This window comes from Bubalus kerabau, chromosome 11, assembly GCF_029407905.1.
Source record: "Bubalus kerabau isolate K-KA32 ecotype Philippines breed swamp buffalo chromosome 11, PCC_UOA_SB_1v2, whole genome shotgun sequence".
In the NCBI taxonomy this organism is placed as follows: Eukaryota; Metazoa; Chordata; class Mammalia; order Artiodactyla; family Bovidae; genus Bubalus; species Bubalus kerabau.
Genome location: NC_073634.1, coordinates 48500050 through 48520300, shown reverse-complemented (window position 1 = coordinate 48520300; position 20251 = coordinate 48500050). Strand labels below are relative to the sequence as shown.

At 48.4% G+C, this 20251-nt stretch overlaps 1 protein-coding gene and 1 long non-coding RNA gene across 7 annotated transcripts in view; one reads left to right on the top strand and one right to left on the bottom strand.

The window, feature by feature from the left end:
• Positions 1-4930, bottom strand: part of UXS1 (UDP-glucuronate decarboxylase 1) — a 56513-nt gene extending 51583 nt beyond the window's left edge. For 2 of the 6 annotated variants that reach the window (XM_055540260.1, XM_055540261.1), the window contains exons 1-2: positions 4723-4847; positions 3178-3303 (exon numbers count right to left, since the gene is read on the bottom strand). Coding sequence is in view for 4 of the 6 variants with exons in the window: in XM_055540256.1 (XP_055396231.1) it covers positions 4723-4816 (94 nt within the window). In the remaining 2 variants the exon portion in view is untranslated. Of the gene's footprint in view, positions 1-3177; positions 3304-3638; positions 4081-4722 lie in introns of those variants that run through there. The other 4 variants (XM_055540258.1, XM_055540259.1, XM_055540256.1 and 1 more) reach the window with 3 other exon arrangements.
• Positions 4931-5031: 101 nt separating this feature from the next.
• Positions 5032-12162, top strand: LOC129623150 (uncharacterized). The gene is made up of 3 exons (XR_008700385.1): positions 5032-5549; positions 5848-6050; positions 10007-12162. It is a non-coding gene; the product is annotated as an uncharacterized LOC129623150 (long non-coding RNA).
• The last annotated feature ends 8089 nt before the right edge of the window (positions 12163-20251 follow it).

Genomic DNA, 20251 nt, shown 5'->3' with positions numbered 1-20251 from the left:
TCTTGCCTGGAGAATCCCAGGGACAGGGGAGCCTGGTGGGCTGCCATCTATGGGGTCTCACAGAGTCGGACATGAAGTGACTTAGCAGCAGCAGCAGGTGTAATTAAGCATCTTGAGACCAAAAGATAACCCTAAATTATCCTGTTGGGCCCTCCATCCCCTGATCAGTGTCCTTATAAGGGACAGGGGAGACAAGACAGGGAGAAGGGGAGGAGCCCTGGGACCAGCACAGAAGAGTGGAGCACCTGCAGCCTGTGGAGGGTGCAGAAGGAGCCTGCCTGCTACACCTGGACATGGGGCACCTGCCAGCTGCAGCCCTGCCCAGTCCCATCTCTGCAGAGGGTAGGATGGAGGATCTGCAGCAGGCAAGCCCCTGTCAGCTGGGGAGATGACTAGGGTACCACTCAGCCCCGCAGCTCTCCCTTGGGGCCCCTGAGATGTCCAGGGAAGCTGGCACTGCCCCTAGGGGATGCTGAGTGATCCAACAACAAGGGAGGCAGCTGAGGGTCTGGGGCAGTGGGCGGCCTTCCACTCATCTAGGATCCGCTTAAATGGAGCAGATGGCCCAGGGTCCCTCCCTGGAAAAAGCAACCCCCCCAAAGGGAAGAGACCCTCCATGGGAAGAAAAGGGAGCAAAGGACCACCAAGCAGAAGACTCTGAAACAAAGACCACATGCTTTAGTTTTTTAAATTAAGAGGAAAAAAAAAAAAAGTCTCATGAGCAAAAAATAACAGCAAAAACAAATGTTTTACATCACTGGAAGAGTTCGGTTATAAAGATGACAAAGTTCCCGAAAAGTTGAGCAAAAATCTAAAATGATAGACGTGAAGAAACAAAATGGATGAGACCTGGCAACCCCACACCTGTGGGAGAATGTTCCAGGAAGGGGGGTCGCCAAAGGGCAGTTCAGAAGTTTTCAGAATTGCAAAGCAAGGACCTTGGTGGCCAGGGCTTGGAGGTGCCTGGCACATGTCACCAGCATCCGTGGACCTGGTTCCCTGCCACCCTCCACCCCGGCCCCAGCACAGAGGCCTCACTCTGGGAGGAGCTCTGCATGTGAGCACCGCGGTCCTGAAGGAGGCCAGTGATCCACCACAGGGATACCATTCACAAGGACACACTCTGGGCACATGGGCCAAGAGAGGCCACCGGAGTGAGGAGGGACCAAGCCCAAGCCAAGGTGTGTGGTGGGAGGATGGCACCAGGGCAGAAGCAGCACCTAGGATCTCCCAGGAGAAATCAAGTCGCAGAGAGAGAGGGGTGCCGGCTGGAGCCTGGACCCAGGAGGGACGGAGACTTGCCTGAGAGGCTTCGAGGGGCCTTTTCTAGAATTCTGCACCACCCGCCCATCACTTAAAATGTGAAGACGGAGAAGGCATGGCCAACACCTGCCAATCCTCCTCCCTGACATCAGGTGAGGTAAGTCAGGGGACAGGCGATCTCCAGGCCAACAGAGCCGGGCAGCTGAGGCCAGGGGCCTCTCCTCGGGGAAATCTTGGGGGAGATGACACAGGTGACAAGCGCTGGAGTCCAGTGAGTTTACAGAGCAGAGTCATCAGCTCCAGGAAGAATAAAAGTTGATGGACATACAACCTGGCTCATGTTGATTACATGTAGTCGTACTGTGAACACCAAATGCTGTACTCAGTCCCTCAGTCGTGTCTGACTCTTTGCGAACCCATGGATGTAGCCTGCCAGGCTCCTCCGTCCACAGGATTCTCCAGGCAAGAGTACTGGAGTGGGCTGTCATTTCCTCCTCCAACATTTAGTCACACGTGTAAACATGAAATGCTGACCTCCTCAAAATCACACTAAGTCTATGTGGGGGTGAGCACGGGTGGGGGGAAAGTAAAGAGAATAGTCACCTTCTAAAGGGGAAAGTCACAAGGTATACAACAGTATCTACAAACGAAAAACTAGGAAGCATAGGATGCTATGGCACAAACACCAAGATCATCAGTTCAGAGAAGAGAAGCGCCTGCCCCTGGGCAGGGAAGAGATGCCTGGGGACACCAAGAAACCAGGCAAAGGCAATCCGATTTTCTAAACTGTACTCATGTCAAAAACACTACAGGTAATTCCAGCTGAGTCTCTGCCTAGGGATTCCTATGAGCAGGCTGGTGTGACTCTCAGACAATCAGGCCTCTGAGCTCCTCCGACCAGTGACCAGCACTGACCTGAGGGCTACAAGGACTGGAATCCCATAGGAGAAAACACGTGTAGGCAAAGAACCCAGGGCAGCACAAGCTGGCCGTGCTCAGGCCCTGGGCCCTGGACTGAAGAGTTACGTGCCAGCAGGGAGGAGGATGGGCCCTCATGAGCTCAAAAAACAGAGGAAGATGGGAGAGAGCCTGAGAGGACCAGGAAGAGACTTTCCAGAAGGGGCTGTGTGTCATTTGGCAGCCAGGACAGTTTTCTCAAACAAGGAGACAAGATTATTACATTAACAAGGAGAGCCAAGACTAGAAATCACCGCTCTCGGACACTGTCAGGAGTTGCCATCTCGCTTTTCCTGTAAAGTGTCTTGGAGTTACCATCCCATGCCCATTAGTGACACTGCCTGCACACCTATCTTAAACCTCACAGCTAAATTCACCCATAGAGTGAGCTGGCACAAGGCCCGTCAGCCACATCACCGCTTCATGTTTACGCTCCAACCCCCGCGTCCCCCCCTCCCCACCGCCACCATTCTCTGCATTCCTAGAACACGCCCTGCTCGGGATGCCACAGGGCGTCCCACTCTCTGCGACCCCATGGACTGTAGCCCGCCAGGCTCCTCTGTCCATGGGATTCTCCAGGCAAGAATACTGGTGTGGGTTGCCATGGCCTCCTCCAGGGAATCTTCCTGACCCAGGGATGGAAGCCAAGTCTCCAGCACTGGCAGGCGGGTTCTTTACCACTAGCGCCACCTCGGAAGCCCATTAACTCCCACACGTGCCTCACTTCTCAGCTCAAGCCTCACTTCCTCAAGAAAACATGCTGGTTGCCCCTGTCAGGAGCCCTCATGCATTCCTTCCCTTCCTTCCTACCAGTTTGTAGTTTCACCCTCATTTAGGTGAGAATCTAATTTGTGGCCAACTCACCATCCAAGCCAGTGGTTCTCAAGTGGGGGGTCCCCAGAACACACCAACAATATGTGAGGTGAAACTATTAGTTGGGCCACAGCCCAGACCTACTGAATCAGAAGCTTGAGATGGGAGGCAGCAGCCTGTGTTTGGAAAGCCCTCCAGGTGATTCCGATGCACACAGCAGGTTGAGAACCACCGCCCAGGTGTTCTGCAAGCCTTGGGGATCCCTGGGACCTAGCACAGGGACAAAGACAAGGGCTTGGCAGACAAAAGTAAGGACGCAGGAGGATTTCCTTATCTGCAGAATGGTGAAGGACATTCCACGACCTCTGACCTGCAGAAGCCTCAAAATCAACATGGAGCCTGCGGGCAGACCTGGGTTCCAGTCCCAGGTCCCCAGCCCTTCTGGGCTCAAATTCTTGGTCTTTGTAGCTTCTCAGAACCTGTGTGATCATCATTTGCCTAATTTCTCTTGGTCTTAACAGACTCACCTCTAGAATGGGAATAATGATGGGAACTATTTCCTCGGACTGCTGAGATACTTAAATGAGACAAGGAAACAGACTCACCACACACGGGGAAACTGGAAGCAAGTTTGAACATTGTTACTATAGTCCTAACAGGAATTACACAACTTGAAGCAGTCTTCCCCCTCGGGGTCTCCGCTTCCTAACTCAAGACTGACATACACTTCAGAAACCATCTTCCTCCTCCGCATACTTGCATCTAACAGCCCCCAGCTGGGCTGCAGACAGGCCAGGTCTCAATGACTGCGCATCTGCCTAGAGCTCAACTGAAGCCACGTCTGCAGGTCCCCCTCAACTCGGAAGTCAGACCTCAGTAACTTAACCGGTGAGCAGGTGTTTCGTCTCAGCGTGGATCGGCCTCGTGGCTAGGATTCAAACAAGCTCACACTTGGTCCAATTTTGGTACTTGGGGAAATATTAATAGCATCAAGGAAAACACATTCCCATCCAATAGGTTTCTTTTTTTTTTTTTTTAAAGGGACGGCTTCTGCCTCTAAGACACAGGGTGTACCACCTGCCAGCAAAGTGTCCCCTCCTGCCCTCTGTCCCGCAGCCTCCGGGAGTGATGACAGGGGAACCACACAAAATGGAGCGGCGCCGAGACACCCCCACCCCCCGCGGTGCGCCTCGGCTCTGGGTCGACCCGCACCCTCAAAACACAGGCGCGGGGAACCCCTGGGGCGTGCGGAGACCTGGGCTCGGGGACCCCCCCCCACACTTGACGCCAGTAGCCCTGGAGCGGACAACTCGGCGCGGGGACCCCCCCGCCAAGAGACCCCCTGGGGCGTACAGACACTTGGGCGCCAGGACCCCGGGGCATCAGACCCGTGGGCTCCAGGACCCCTGGGCTCGGCCGCGGGCCGGCGGGGTCGGGCGACACACTGGGCTCCCAGCAGCCAAACGCTCAGTAATTTTCCTGGGAGCAGACAGCCTCGATGGGGGCTCTGCCAGCAGACCGTCCTCACAGCCCCGCGTCCCGCCCGGCGGCGCCGCACGCTCGGGAGCCGTGGACCGCAGCCCGGAGTGCGGCGGGGCCGAGGGCCGAGGGTCCGCTGTTCGGCTGGCGGCCGCGCGCGGAGCGGGAGGGAGCAGGCCGCGGGCGGGAATGAATGGCCGAAGCACTCACAGGCCACGTAGGCGAGCAGCGCGATGCCCAGCAGCAGCTTCATCCTCCTGCGGCTGACAGCGGACACTAGGCGAAGCAGCGGCTGGCTCAGCATCCCGGGCCGCGCGCTGCGGCCGCCCGACTCCGAGCGCGGCGGCGGGGGCGGCCCGGAGGCCCCGCCCCGCCCCACGCGCGCTTCCTGCCGGCGGGGTCCGCGCGCATGCTCCGCGTTCGCCCCGCCCCACTCCGCAGGCGCAGTGCGGTGGCCCCAGCTGGTGGCGCGTGCGCATGCGCAAGAGAAAGCGTGGACGCCGCGGTGGGCGGTCCGCCTCAGACCTGGGTACCAGCGCGCCAGGCGGTTGCCGGGCTGATTTGTGCTATATTTGGGCAGGTGTTTGGAGTTCTTTACCAGCTCACTCTGAAAGTTACCTGTTTTCCCGGCTTGTTTAGCTGAAACAGCGGCAACGATTAGTCCCCTACATATCACTGATGTCCAGACTCCGTGCGTTTTACCCTCTGATCAGCTAGGACGTCTTTCTTTTAAAAATAAGGCGTTTATTATTATTTTAAAAAGTAGTGCTAGTGTTGTACAGTGAGGATAGACTAGGAAGGAAAGAGTGGACCGCGCTGTCTGCCTGCAGAAAAACGGATGCCTCGTTACAGGAGAGTGAGTGCACTAGCCATAGCTATGCGCCGAGAGTACACGGATGCACGCGCTGTCCCGGCTCATTTCTTCCATAAGCGGGTATTGCATGTCTGCTCCCGGCGAGGAGCTGTGCCCAAGGACGCACAGATGCCGAAGGAGTCCTGGACCCGCGGGGAGCTGGGCCCCTGGCGGGGGAAGACAGGTGCGCTCGGACCTTAGCCAAACCTGGACTGGAGCGACCCGGAGGGAGACCCAAAGTGCGGGGGCTGCAGGCTGACCTTATAGACCTTGCAGAGCGGCCCGCAGCGCTTCTAACCTCTATGAACGCTGGGCTCTTTTGCTAAACAGTCGAATGCCCTTCTTCAACTTTGTTATAAACCTCCGAGAAAAATAACCATCACAATTAGCAATAAATCAAAGCAGTAATTGGTTACATCTTTCTAGCTACTCAGCACAAATGCCATGACTCTCTGATTGTAAGACAACCTTCCCCGTTCCAGGCCTCCCCATTAACCTTGAGAAATGTGGAACAAGAGGAAAATCGTTAAGCCTCTTCCCAGAGGAGGATACTCACATCTGAAGCGGCCTTCTGTCAGGACGCCCACTCCTCAACACGCTCGCAACCCATTCCAGTATCCAAGAAGGCTGCCAGGTGACACTTTATTTGGAGCCAGACAGAGACCCCCCCTGGGTGGGCTTCCAGGTAAGCACACCAGCCAAGGACAAATTTCTCTTTGTCTGGGAGTCTTTTTTCCTTGTTGACTCCATAGTAATGAATCCATCTGCCAAGTAGAAAACCCCAATTCCGTCCCTGAGTGGGGAAGATCCCCTGGAGAAGGAAATGGCAACCCACTCCAGTGTTCTTGCCTGGGAAATCCCATGGACTGAGGAGCCTGGCAGGCTACATTCCTTGGGGTCAAAAGAGTACAACGCAACTTAGTGCCTAAACAACAACAACAGCAACTTTATTTCCTCATCATTAACATTTTAAGTTTGGGTTAAACCTCTAATTTTTGAAAAGATGTATCTAGAACATGTAGTGCCCTGAGCTCCTCTGATCCTATGATTTCATGATTTTTATTTTACTTTTTTTATTTACCGTGATCACTTTATTCTTCTAATTTTTTATTTTATATTGGAATATAGTTGACTTACGATGCTGTTTTAGTTTCAGGTGTACAGCCAAGATTTAGCTATACATAGACATGTATCTAGGGCTTCCTGGTGGCTCAGTGGTGAAGAATCCACTTGCAATGCAGGAGACATGGGTTCAATCCCTGAGTGAGGAGGAAATGGCAACCCACTCCAGTATTCTTGTCTGGAAAAGCCCATAGACAGAGAAGCCTGGCAGGGTACAGTCCATGAGGTCGCAAAGAATCAGACACGACTAAGTGACTAAACCACCACCAGACATATATCCATTCTTTTTCAGATTCTTTTCCCATTTAGATTATTAAGAATATTGAGTAGAGTTCCCTGTCCTAAGCAGTAGGAATTCCATGATTTTTAGATAAAAGATGAGCTATGAGAAAAGATTAACATTTGCCCTAAGGCAAAATTAGATAGAAGCTGTAGGTGGATTCCAAGCTTTTTGGGTGTAGGTGGTATTTCATTGATATATATTTATCTGTTCAAGCAGGCCAGAAATTGTGAAACACATGCTACCTATGCACAAAAGTCCCTAAATCCAGCTTTCTTACCTAAGCCTCCTTTCTACCACCAGACACTGCTGACAGGTCTCCTGCCCCAAGGGATGAAGTGTATGGGAACACCATCACAGCTACATGTAGATGAGCCACTGCTGTCCTTACGACCCCTCAGGAGGTCGTGGGTGGCCCTGACCCTGATTTTCCGCTCAACCAAAGCCAGAATTTGGGAGTAAGCAGCAGTAAGTGCTTGCCCAGCAGAGATGAGAAGGCTCCAGGGAAGAAGGCGCCACCTCGGGCTCTTCAGGGAAACTGTGGGCTTGGGCAGGTCACTTCCCTGAGCTTCTCTTCCCTCTTCTGGCTGCCCACGCCCTCTGCCCCAGTGAGTTCTATGCTCAGGTCCCCTTCCTGCCTCAACCTTGCTATCAGCTACTCCTTTTTTTCAGTGGATACATCAACAAGAATATTTTGACAGTGACTACTTAGTTACAAGGCAGTGTTCTTGACACTTGGGATGATTAAAAAATGAATCATAACAGGACTCCTGTCCTAGAGTGTTAAAGGCCAAAGAAGAGGGGACTTCCCTGGTAGCTCAGTGGTAAAGGATCTGTCTGCCGGGGGGAGGGGGGCATGCATTTGATTCCTTTTGCAGGAAGATTAAACATGCCTCAGAGCAACTCAGCCCATGCACCACAACTCCTGAGCCTATGTACCTAGAGCTGGTGATGCTCAAAATGAGAATCCTGCGCACTGCAACTAGAGAGTAATCCTTGCTCACTGCAACCAGAGAAAGCCTGTACAAAGCAAGGAAGATCCAGTGCAGCAAAAAAAACAAAAAACAAAAAACAAAAAAACAAAAAAAAACCAACTAAGAAGAGTAGGGCTTCCCTGGTGGCTCAGATGGTAAAGAATCTGCCTGTAATGCAGGATACCCAGGTTTGATTCCTGAGTCGGGAAGAAACCCTGGAGAAGGGAATGGCTACCCACTCTAGTATTCTTGCCTGGGAAATCCATGGACAGAGGAACCTGGCAGGCTACAGTTCATGGGATCGCAAAGTCGGACATGACTGAGCAACCAACACTTTTCAAGAAGAGTAGAAAACCTCCGTCTATTTGGTGTCCACCAGGAGCCAGGCAGGGACTGTGATGTGAGATGCTCGCATGTGTCACCTCACCCGAGTTCTGTAACAGCCCCAAGACACAGGGTTGCTGATGGGACTGTGCTTAATAGACAGAAAACAGGCTCTGAAAGTTGTCAGTGTCCACACAGCTGGGGTGGGAGGGGGGCAAGGGGATGCTTTTGGGGAGGAGAGCGAAGGCATGCAGAATCCATCATACTTCATGGTAGAAAGTGGTGAGGACCAGGACAATGCAGATGAATGGCCAAGGCATTCACAAGAAAGAGACATCACTCCCTGGGAGTGTGGTTTGCCCAGTTAATTGGCTGAACAGCTTCCTGGCTCCGAAAGCTGAGTGTTCACAACTCTTCTGTGGTGTGCTCATTCCCATGTGAATGAGCAATTGCTACAGATCAGGGCTTTTTCTGTTTTTTGACCAGCACACCTTCCCTTCCAGGTGAGAACAGCAAGAGGGAGGCTGTGCAGAGCCAGGGCTATGTGGGCTGAATTTGAAATCACATGTAAGGTTTTTGCTCACACACATCAGGCAGGGGCGTTGGGGAGAGAAAGGACTCTATAGGACATAGTGGAACCTGTTTGGCCGGAGGAGCAGGAAAAAAAGGTGCAGATAATGTTGGATAAGAAAGCCTCTAGCAATGTATCTGAGAGTGCAGAAGCCAGGCCTCCAACCGTTGTGCACTTCACCTGCTTTTTCTTCCTGCTACTTTTCTTATTAAGCCAATGCTTCCCTGATGGCTCAATGAGTGGTGAAGAACCCGCCTGCCAATGCAGGAGATGCGGGTTCCATCCCTGGGTTGGAAAGATCCCCTGGAGTAGGAAATGGCAACCCACTCCAGTCGGTTTTCCACTTACCTGGGAAATTCCGTGGACAAAGGAGCCTGGTAGGCTACAGTCCATGGGGTCACAGAGTCAGACACAACTGAGCAACTAACACTTTTTTTTTCTTTTTATATCCAAAGGATTGGTTGTTGCAAACAGATACAAAGGTTAAGGTAAAAGGATACAAAGGTTAAGGTAAAAGAAACAGATCTGAAAGGGAGTCAGATGTGTTCTTCCTGTTACAAGGTGACAGCTTTTCCTCTCTGCACCTCCCTCCTCCACCTGGCTTATGTGCCCCAGAGCATGTGAGCAGAGGGTTTTGCCGAAAATCAGCCAAGATCAGGTTGAGAAGTAGATTATGCTGCTGGGACTAGTCATTTTTAAAGTGCTTAATTGTAAACTTCTGTAGAACGTGAAGGATCTGCTGAAGGACCTACTGAGCTCTTGTTGCTGAGGGGAGGGAAGAAAGACACTGCCTTTGGGGTCTCCTTAAGGTTCTCGCTCTGCGTCCTTTGGGAAACATACACTGTGATTTGTATATCTGACTGGTAATATCGTCTCTCCACTAGAGCCAGGTTTCTGATGAGCAAGTAATAAATTCTGGTTGTTAATATGCGTGCCAGCTGTAGTGTGAATGCCCAGTGAATACTTACCAACCAATGGACTTGGGGGAAGTGCCAGATACAGGCAAATTACGTTTTTTACTTGTTATTTTCTGAAGTTTGCATTGGCTGTTAAAGAAGATGATTTCTCTGGGGTGTGTTAAATAATTAACTTCCCATCAGCGAAGATAAAAAGCAGTCATCAGACATACATCACAATTCACAAAGTCCGCTTTTGACGATTATTATGTGCAGTTAAGAGGCAGATGCCTTGCCTTTTCAACAGGCACCTTATCTACTGTGAATCTGTTCACTATTAGAAGTCCAATTAATTTTTAAGCACTCTAACTACATGGTTATATAGTGATACCAGATGATTTTGAGTGAAAATTCAAAAGCCTTGCAAAAAAAGGGTGGGGTTTAATAACCCATCATTGTTTTTTTCTTTCCCAGGAGAAGAGGTGAAACCTGTTTGAAATGGAAAGGAGATCTCCCTAACTGTTTGGAAAAGATGATCCATTCCCAACTGCTTAATTAGTATCTAAATCGCAAATTAGTATCTTATATCACCCTTTATGGGGGAGGACAGCCTTGTAAAATATGCTTGGTCAAGTGGGTTTGCGAAATATCCACCTCTCTTCATTCCTTTGGGGGAATACCGATGATGTTCTGAGTGGGCTGCTGAAAATGTACCACAGGACGTCACTTTGGCTCACCTAGACATAAGTTTGCTCTCTAAATTATAAACAAGTTTTCAAACAGAAATGCAGTTGGGAAGTTTACTAGCGCAATACTTTCAATACTTCCCTCAGGAGTAGGTAAAAAGGACACTGTGGTTTTCTTTAATGATCCTCTCAGCATTTTAAAACAAGACAGAGCACTTTGATGAGCCATCAGAGATCACATATCCCTAAGCAGACTGCTTAAAGTGGAATATGAATGGTCCCCACTTGCCCATGATTGTGCAGGAACAGGCATCAGAATAGCTTTCCTGTTGTGTCCTACTTAACCCATCCTGGTCACCCTGGGGTGATGCAGGGAAATCAGCCTCCTATCCAGGAAAACCTGCACTCACTGGGCAGGCCCACCTGGAAAAAGCACAAAACCTCAACACAAGGAAATGTATCCTGTAAACTAGGCATCTGAGAACTGGAGGGGGTCATCCTCAAGTAGGGATTAACCTGGAAGGACCAATCCTATAAGGTTTCTTTAGGAGATGAATTTTGAGTTGGAATTTTTAAAAAAATTACAGGACACAGGCTGACTGAAAGAACAAAGGGAGGAAAGAAGAGCCACTTTAACTTTTTTGTTTGGTTCAGTTCAGTTCAGTTTAGTCGCTCAGTCGTGTCCAACTCTTTGCGACCCCATGAATTGCAGCACACCAGGCCTCCCTGTCCATCACCAACTCCCAGAGTTCACTCAAACTCTTGTCCATCGAGTCAGTGATGCCATCCAGCCATCTCATCCTCTGTCGTCCTCTTCTCCTTCTGCCCCCAATCCCTCCCAGCATCAGAGTCTTTTTGTTTGGTTGGTTAGTTATTTTGGCTGAGTGGTGCTGCTTTCAGGATCCCAGTTCCCCAACCAGCGTTTGAACCTGGACACTCAGCAGTGAAAGCGTGGAGTCCTAACCACTGGACCACTAGGAAGTTCCATGGGGACTTTAGGGATACAATGCATGCTATGTATGCACGCACATTAAGTCACTTCAGTTGTGTCTCTTTGTGACCCCATGTAGCCCCCCAGGCTCCTCTGTCCATGGGATTCTCCAGGCAAGAATACTGGAGTGGGTTGCCCTCCTTCAGAGGATCTTCCTGACCCAGGGATCGAACCCATGCCTCTTTCATCTCCAGCATTGGCAAGAGGGTTCTATACCACTAGCCCAATACAAAGCTACACAGAGCTGGAATGCAGGTTGGCTTTTATTTGCCTAGGACCTCTGTTAAAGAAAATTTGCAAATAATGTTAGACCTTTAAACCAAATCCTTTGAAACAATTCTGCTCGGGAGTCATCCATCAACTTCCAGGAGGACCCCTTTACTTGTTCTGTCAGCTTCTCTCTCAGTTCTCCTGTGCGGATGTTTGTATCTTGGGGCACGCAGAGGTACCTTGTCTCCTAGTTTTGTTGTAAATGTCTTCTGTGGGTTTCTCATTTTGATGTCTAGTTGTTCTGTGTCTGAGCACCACTGATCTTCCCCCACCCTCCCTCCACTTGAGGGATCAGCTCACCACTGCACCCGTACTCCATTTAAGGGAGTAGGTAGGGTTAGGGTTAGTTGTTAACTTGTTACTTGTTTTTGCTCCCTCCTCCTGCTCCAGCACAAGTCCCAATAAAGCCTGAATTTCTCATCTGACCTCAATTCTTATGGATTAAAGGGTCCAAGAACCCACGTCGGTAATACTTGCTTTGTATTGAGAAATGTAAGTCCTCCTACTTTGTTCTTTTAAAAGATTATTTTGACTATTCTGGATCCATTGCAATTTCATAAGAATTTTAGAATCAGTTTATCACTTTCTACAAAGAAGTTGGCCAAGATTCTGATTGTTGTTCTGTTGCTCAGTCATCTCTGACTCTTTGTGACCCCATGGACTGCAGCACGCCAGCCTTCCCTGTCCTTCACTTTCTCCTGGAGTTAGCTCTAACTGATGTCCATTGACCCACTCCAGTACTCTTGCCTGGAAAATCCCATGGATGGAGGAGACTGGTAGGCTGCAGTCCATGGGGTCGCTAAGAGTCGGACACAACTGAGCGACTTCACTTTCACTTTTCCATTTCATTCATTGGAGAAGGAAATAGCAACCCACTCCAGTGTTTTTGCCTGGAGAATCCCAGGGATGGGGGAGCCTAGTGGGCTGCCGTCTATGGGGTTGCACAGAGTCGGACACGACTGAAGTGACTTAGCAGCAGTAGCAGCCTCATGTCCATTGAGTCAGTGATGCCATCCAACCAATAGGAATTGATTTAATCTGTAAATCAGTCTGGGGAATATTGCCATCATAGCAGTAAATCTTTAGATCCATAATCATGGGATCCTTCCCCAGTTATGTAGATGAAATTATTTGTTTCGTAGTTTTGAGGTTTAAGATTGTACTTCTTTTAAAAAATTTACTCCTATATATTCTTTCTGTTATTCTTTCTGATGTTATTGCAGATGAAAGTGTATTTTAAAATTTTATTTTTGGATTGTCCTGAAAGTTTTCAAAAGTACTTTTTGTTATTGAAAATTTCAAACATATGCAAAAGTTCATCGCCATCAGCTTCATTAATTATCAAGTCACAGCTGATCTGATTTCGTTTTTATTCCACCCACTGTTTCCACCCTGAATTTTTGAACAAATTTCAGACACTAGCATTTCACTTATAAATATTTCAGAAATTATCTTCAAATATAAAGGTCTTAAATCACTACAATATTATTATTGTATGCATGCTAAGTCAGTTCAGTCATGTCTGACTCTTTGTGATCCCATGGACTGTAGCCCACCAGGCTGCTCTGTCTATGGGATTCTCCAGGCAAAAATACTAGAGTGGGTTGCCATGCCCTCCTCCAAGAGATCCTCCCAATCCAGGGATTGAACCCGAATCTCTTTTGTCTCCTGCATTGACAGGTGAGTTCTTTATCACTAGAACCACCAGGGAAGCCCCGTTATTATTATGCTTACCATATTAACATGAATCTCTTTATATCATCATAAATCTAAGTTATTTCTCTCTGCTCAAGGAAAAGTATCGTGTGATTAAATGTGTTGATAGAATGCTTTGCAGAGTTTTCCTCCACTTTTGAAGATTTCTTAGAATTAACCAACAACCAATCAACCAGCAGTGTTAACAGTGCTCATGCTTAGTTGCGCAGTCATGTCCAACTCTTTTGGGACTCCATGGACTGTGGCCCCCCAGTCCCTTCTGTCCATGCAATTTTTCAGGCAAGAATACTGGAGTGGGTTGCCATTTCCTTCTCCAGAGGATCTTTCCAACCCAGGGACTGAACCAGCGTCTCCCACATTGCAGTCAGATTCTTTACTGCTGAGCCATCAGGTAAGGCCCCTATTAACAGTATAAAGAGTGAAAGAAAACAGTAATGTGATTGATAACATCTATTTCAGCTTGAAACATTTTGTGACAAATTCCATCAGATTCACTGCCCAAAATATAAAAGAAAGCATGGCTGTTAATAAATTGGTCTAACCTTTTCAAACAAAACTCTCACATATTTATTGCTGAAGCAGCCTATAATTGTGGAAGCATAAAAGCAAAAAAAAAAAAAAATCAATAAGATCAATAAAAACTAATAAAATATGTCCATCTGTTCAAAGAGTAGCCGCTTTTCCAGCTTGCTCTGGGAAGATCCTAGTGACCCAAGCATTGTAAATGTGCCCCACCAGTCATGAAATTCCTTATGGACCCAACGTGGCTGATTTCCTGATTTCATTACCGGCTTCTTTTCAAATCCATTGAGGATGGATTAAAGTTAGCGACTAGTCCTAAAATGACAGAATGGAAATATCGGTTATCACGATGATTTAACTGAGGAACAGAGATGAGCTTAAGAAGGCGGCAAGTCTAGATTTTAATGTGACCTCATGCTCCCATTAAATTTCACTTCTGAGGAGAGGAAGGGGCTTCCCTGGTGATCAGCAATAAAGAATCCACCTGCAATGCAGGAGATGCAAGTGGCGCGGATTCAGTCCTTGGGTGGGGAAGATCTCCTGGAGGAGGGAATGGCAACGCACTCCAGTATTCTTGCCTGAAGAATCCCATGGACAGAGGAGCCTGGCAGCCTACAGTCATGGGGTCGCAAAGAGTTGGACACGACTGAAGCAACTGAGCATGCGAGGATGCCCAGGGTCATAATTAAGGATTCTAATAAGAGTAGCTGCTATCAAGTAAGACAGTTTGGGATGCCAGTAATCCCAGGTCCATTAATGGAAAGCAGCAGACATCAAATTGTCCACTGTCCTGCAGAGAAGGGGCAAGCGCGGCACTCCACCCTAACTTTAGGGCACCAGGAGCCTTGTCCCCCCTGCACTGCCCTCAGCCTGGCCGCTTCCCACACTGCTTCACCATGAAGATGGCTGTCTGGGTGCCACATCCAGGTAGGACGAGATCTGCTGAGAGATAAGATGCTGTCCTGCCTGGCTCCTTGGATGACTGAGGGAAACCTTTCTGAGAGGAACCCACGACCTCCTTCAAGTCCCTCAAGGTTCCTTGGGCCGCCTGGAATGATTCCTGAAGAGAGAATACCTCAGATCAGTCAAATTCACCCAAGTCTTAGAGCTATGGGACTTCCCTGGTGGTCCAATGGTTAAAACTCCTGACTTCCAATGTTCAATCCCTGGTTGGGGGACTGAAGCCCCACATGCTGCTCTTGTGGCCAATAAACAAATAATTTAAACAACAACAACAACAACAAACTGGTCTCTGCCATCCTGGGAAGGGGAAGTGGCATTACAGGCAGTAAATCTGCCTGCCTCCATGTTCTGGATTCAGAAGCAAGAGATAGAAGAGTGAGACATACGGTAACCTGAAGGTGAGCCCCTGTGCATCTTTCTTGGAGAGAAAATGGCAAATGAGGTGCATTGCTTTTCTCCATCATAAATCTCTACAAGAGGCACTTATCATCGCCTGTGAGCAGCTGTCAGTGGGCTTTTAATGACTCATTTGAATAGATGCCCATCACTTTGCTAGAATCTATTTCTGTTCAAATGAAAATAAAGAGAGGTTAATTAACAGGAACCGTGGTCACATTCTCAGTGGTTGTGTTAAAGGCAATGTCTCCCCAGTGGATGTGCCGTGTGGGGGATTGGATGAACTCCGGGAGTGATCCAGGCGGTGACAGCATTTGTGAGTAGGGGCCACACGTTCAGATTCTGACCTTATGAAGGTACTGGGTGAATCCCGACAGGTGCCTGGTGGGGCTGTGGGCGGGGCTGTGGGCGGGGCTGTGGGCGGCCACTGGCACTGTCATCCACCCACCTGAGGTCGGGATGCTGCCCTACCTGTGTGACTCTGGGTCACAGTCAGAGAATGAGGGTATGTGTGAGGTGTGGGAGGGGAAGACCCCACTCGAGGAGGGCTGCTGGTAGGACGGGACTGTTTGTGGGTCTCTCCCTGGGTGCCGATGTGGTGGGCACACAGCCCTGCAGAAGCTCCCGCCTGATGGAGGCAGTAGAATTCTGGTTCTCCCCCTGATACCTGCCCCTGATACTTTCACTGATGTTTCCATCTTCGGCTTCTCTGACCTTCACTGGCAGCCTCCTGACATGCTCTTCTCCTGCTCCTCCCAGAGTCAGGAAGCCCCGCTAATGCTGTGAACACAGAATGTAGAGAGTGGAGACTGTTTCCTCATCAGACCCAGACAGGTCAGTTCCTCTGACATTTCTCTTCCCAAATCCATCTACACACACACACACACACACACACAAGCACATATGTGCGTACACATGTAAACACACACACACATAAACACTCATTCACACACAAACATTATACACATACATCTACGCATGTGTGTACACACACATACAATATACATACACACAGATCTACACAAATATACATACACACATAAACACACAATATACATACAGGTCTATCAGTTCAGTTCAGTAGCTCAGTTGTGTCCGACTCTTTGCGACCCCATGAATCGCAGCACGCCAGGCCTCCCTGTCCATCACCAACTCCCGGAGTTCACTCAGACTCACGTCCATCGAGTCAGTGATGCCATCCAGCCATCTCATCCTCTGTCGTCTCCTTCTCCTCCTGCCCCCAATCCCTCCCAGCATCAGAGTCTTTTCCAATGAGTCAACTCTTCACGTGAGGTGGCCAAAGTACTGGAGTTTCAGCTTTAGCAGCATTCCTTCCAAAGAAATCCCAGGGCTGATCTCCTTCAGAATGGACTGGTTGGATCTCCTTGCAGTCCAAGGGACTCTCAAGAGTCTTCAGTATATACAAATATACATATACACTTAAACACGCACATAAACACAATATACATACACACATCTACATATATATACACAGGTAAACACACATAAACACACCATACACATACATGTCTATACATCCAGGAAAAGCCTGCCAGGAGATGGGTTGGGATGATACTGAGTCTCTAGATCAATTTGGGAAGAATTTTCATTTGAACGGTACTGACTCTTCCAGCCCCCGAGCATGCTCTGTCTCTTTTTGGAAAGTAGCCGCTGTAGCATTTATTAGTTAAAAGGCAAGTGAGGGCGCTGGCATGTCTACCTTACTAACCTGTTTTTGCTACAGTGCGGCAACTCTCAGAACAAATGCTACAACCCAATCCATGATTGTCAGGTAGCATAAAGCCGTCCTGTCTGGTCTCTGAGTCTCTCCTTGTAGTTCATTAGAAGCACACACCGCAGCCTTCTCTGTTGGTTAATTCCTGATTTCTCCCTGCTGATGCCATATAACTGCTACTTCACTCGCTGTGGGCTTCCTTTTGAGGCTCTGGGCTTCAGCTCTTGGCCTCCTCTAGCTTTTCTTTGATCCCATTTAAAAAATGTTTCCTGCAGTCCCATTGTTTCCTGCTTGGCTATGTTTGATCCACTGTGCATGGTGGTGTATTCTTACTGATGCAGCATCGAAATGCTTGTACCAGCAGGGTCCTGCCGGGGGACTTCCCTTGGAAAATACTGCCTTTGTTGTTTTTGCTATAAATGAGATCTGTCTGCAGCCACTGCAGACTTAATTCATTAGGGTTGCACTTTGTCCAAGCTGAACATTTCAAAGAAAAGGAAATGGTAGATAACTTAATTAATACTTGTAACAGTCAAATTAGTGGTAACAGTACTGCTTGTAAACCAGTAAATGAGTCACTTTGAAAAAACTCTTAATGATTGATTATTTATCTTTCTAAAAACTCCCAACAGTCAAAGATATTATAATGCAAGGGAATTTGTTTACTCTTGAAGTGGAAATCTATAATTTAGTCATCAACAGGTAAAAATTCAGTGTGATAGCATGATTATAACGTGTGTCAATTTGCTTGGCTAATCACTAAGTTTTCCTACAATCAGAATGCATTTTTAAGGGCAAAGCAGTTCATCTTAAAGTTGATTGCTAAGTGTAACCTTTCAGTGAACTTTCTTTTTTTTCATTTTTAAGTTTATTTTTGGTTGTGCTAGGTCTTCACTGCTGTGTGGGCTTTTCTCTAGTTGAGGTGAGAGGGGACTACTCTGGTTGGTGTGTGGGCTTCTCATTGTGGTGGCTTCTCTTGTTGAAAAGCATGGTTCTAGGGTGGGCAGGCTTCTGTAGTTGCAGTGCCCAGGCTTAGTTGCTTGGCAGCACGTGGGATCTTCCCAGACCAGGGATCAAACCCCTGTCTCCTGGATTGGCAGATGGTTCTTTACCACTGAGCCACCAGAGAAGCCCTCAGTGAATTCGTAACACCTGTGAAAGGGAACAGACAATGCCACCCCAAATATGCCATTTTGATTATTTTGAATTAAAGTTACTTAAGAAATAGCTGATACATTCTGATCTCCCTCTGTCCCTCTGAACACAGAAGATAAATCTCTTGGGTGAAGGTGCCCTCCTTGGACAGGAGGAAGAAGCCTCCTTACTCCCGGAGACCAGACTTTAAGGGCTGAGAAGGTTGTACAAACAGACCTTGTTACTTCCTCTCTAATTCACTAACCCAGCCCAAACCCCTTTCGTCGGGTCAATTCTTCAAAAATGTGCAGTTTCTTTGTCTGAAAAGTATCAAAGCTGCCTGCTTTGATCTTTGAATCCCCTATTTTATGAGATCCCTGGAGTAAGAAATGGCAACCCACTCCACTATTCTTGCCTGGAGAATTCCAGGGACGGAAGAGCCTAAAGGACTATAGTCCATGGGGGTCACATAAGAATCAGACATGGCTGAGCAACTCAGCATGCACGTATGGACAAAATTAAATTTGTTTTTTGTTCTGTTAGTCCGTCTTCTGTCAATTTCATTATTAGACCAGCCAGTGAACCAAGAAGGGAAGAGGGCAAAGTTTTTCTTCCCTCTGCCTGTGATTAGGGGACCATGTGTTTCATCTTTCGGTTTCCCTGGTGGCTCAGACGATAAAGAATCAGCCTGTAATGCAAGAGCTGCAGGAAATGTGGGTTTGATACCTGGATGGGGGAAGATTCCCTGGAGGAGGGCATGGCAACCTGCTCCAGTCTTCTTGCCTGGAGAATGCCATAAACAGCGGAGCCTGGCATGCTACCGTCCATGGGGTCGCAAGAAGTCAGACATGACTGAAGTGACTTAGCACACATGTGCTGAGGTGCTGCTGGGTCAGCCCCCGTGGAATGACAGTGTTCTTGGTGACATTTGACAACAGCCAGCTTTGGGGGTGTTTAGCTTTTAACCCTTCAGGGTGCCTGATCAAGGACACTGGTTCTGGAGACATCTTTCCCTGGCAGAGTCAGGAGGGGTCAGCTGGCATCTGTGAGCAGATACCAGAGATGCCACTGAGTCCTCTACAGAGCCCAGCATACCCCCCTCCCATCCCAACACAACAGAGAATTTCTGGTCCTGATGCTGGGAACTGAGTTGGATGCAGTGCTTTTTGCTTCCTTGGAGGTTGCACGGGCCTCTCAGGTCCATACTGCCCAGCCTCCCAGAAGCCAGGTGAATACAGCACAGCAGCTGGTGTGTGGAAACGGCAGTTCCCACTGGCATCTGCTTTGCTTCTCCACACGGCCCCGCCTGGACATCCTTATTGGGCTGTGTTCCAGTCTCCAGGAAACCAGGTCAGAAAGCTAAATGCTTTAGGGTTGTTTGCTTTTAATTAGTTCTGAAAGGTCAAATATATATGTATACATGTATAATTTTATTAAAATATGTAAAATTAATTTGTATATTAAACTTTAAATAATAAATAGATGTAAATGTTATATATAAATATATATTTAAGCTGATTTAAAGTCAAGGAAGTATTTCCTTTGGGAGTTTTAAGAAATTTCCTGTCCTTTTTTCCTTCTTTTTCTTTTTAAACAAATTTCTTAGTGTCTGCCATTGTCCATTGTGTTATAGATAAAAGAAAGCAGGCTGGGACAGTGGGAAGTCTTTTTTCCAGTAGAGAAACACTTCACTGGGATAAGCCTCCAAAGGAAGTAATAGCTATCTAAATGAGCAAACTGCAGGCACAGAGAAACAACCCCCCCACACCCCACCCCCCACCCCGTGCAAGCTTCTCGCTTGTTTGGAGGAAGATGTGAAGAGGGGCAGACCCACCGCCAGGGAGGAGCCCACCAAGGCTGGGCTGTGGGATGCAGAGCTGCATCTCTCATTGACTTTGAACAGGTTGGCTTGCCTACTCACCTCTTCTGTCTGCTGCCTTTAAAACTGCATCAGAGACGTGAAAATCGATAAGAAGACATTTGCAAAGCACTTTGGGCTCCTTGGAGGAAGCCTAGAGGCAGAAGCTGTACCATTATCTGCATGAGGGTCGGCAGAGCCATAAACCAGAGGGATGGACTGACCCAAGCGCTCTGTACTGACCTCATCTTTTTCAGAGCTTATTAGCAGCTCATATGGGTCCATATGGAGCGCTTGTCACGCAGCTCATATTACCAGCCTGATGCTTTGTCTGGGCCACTCTTTGTGAGGCTCCAACAGAAAAGACAGGCGAATAAATTTTTAAAAGGCAAGGCATGAGCCTCCAGTAAATGCCAGGCAAATTTTCAGCTTGATACACTTTGCTCAG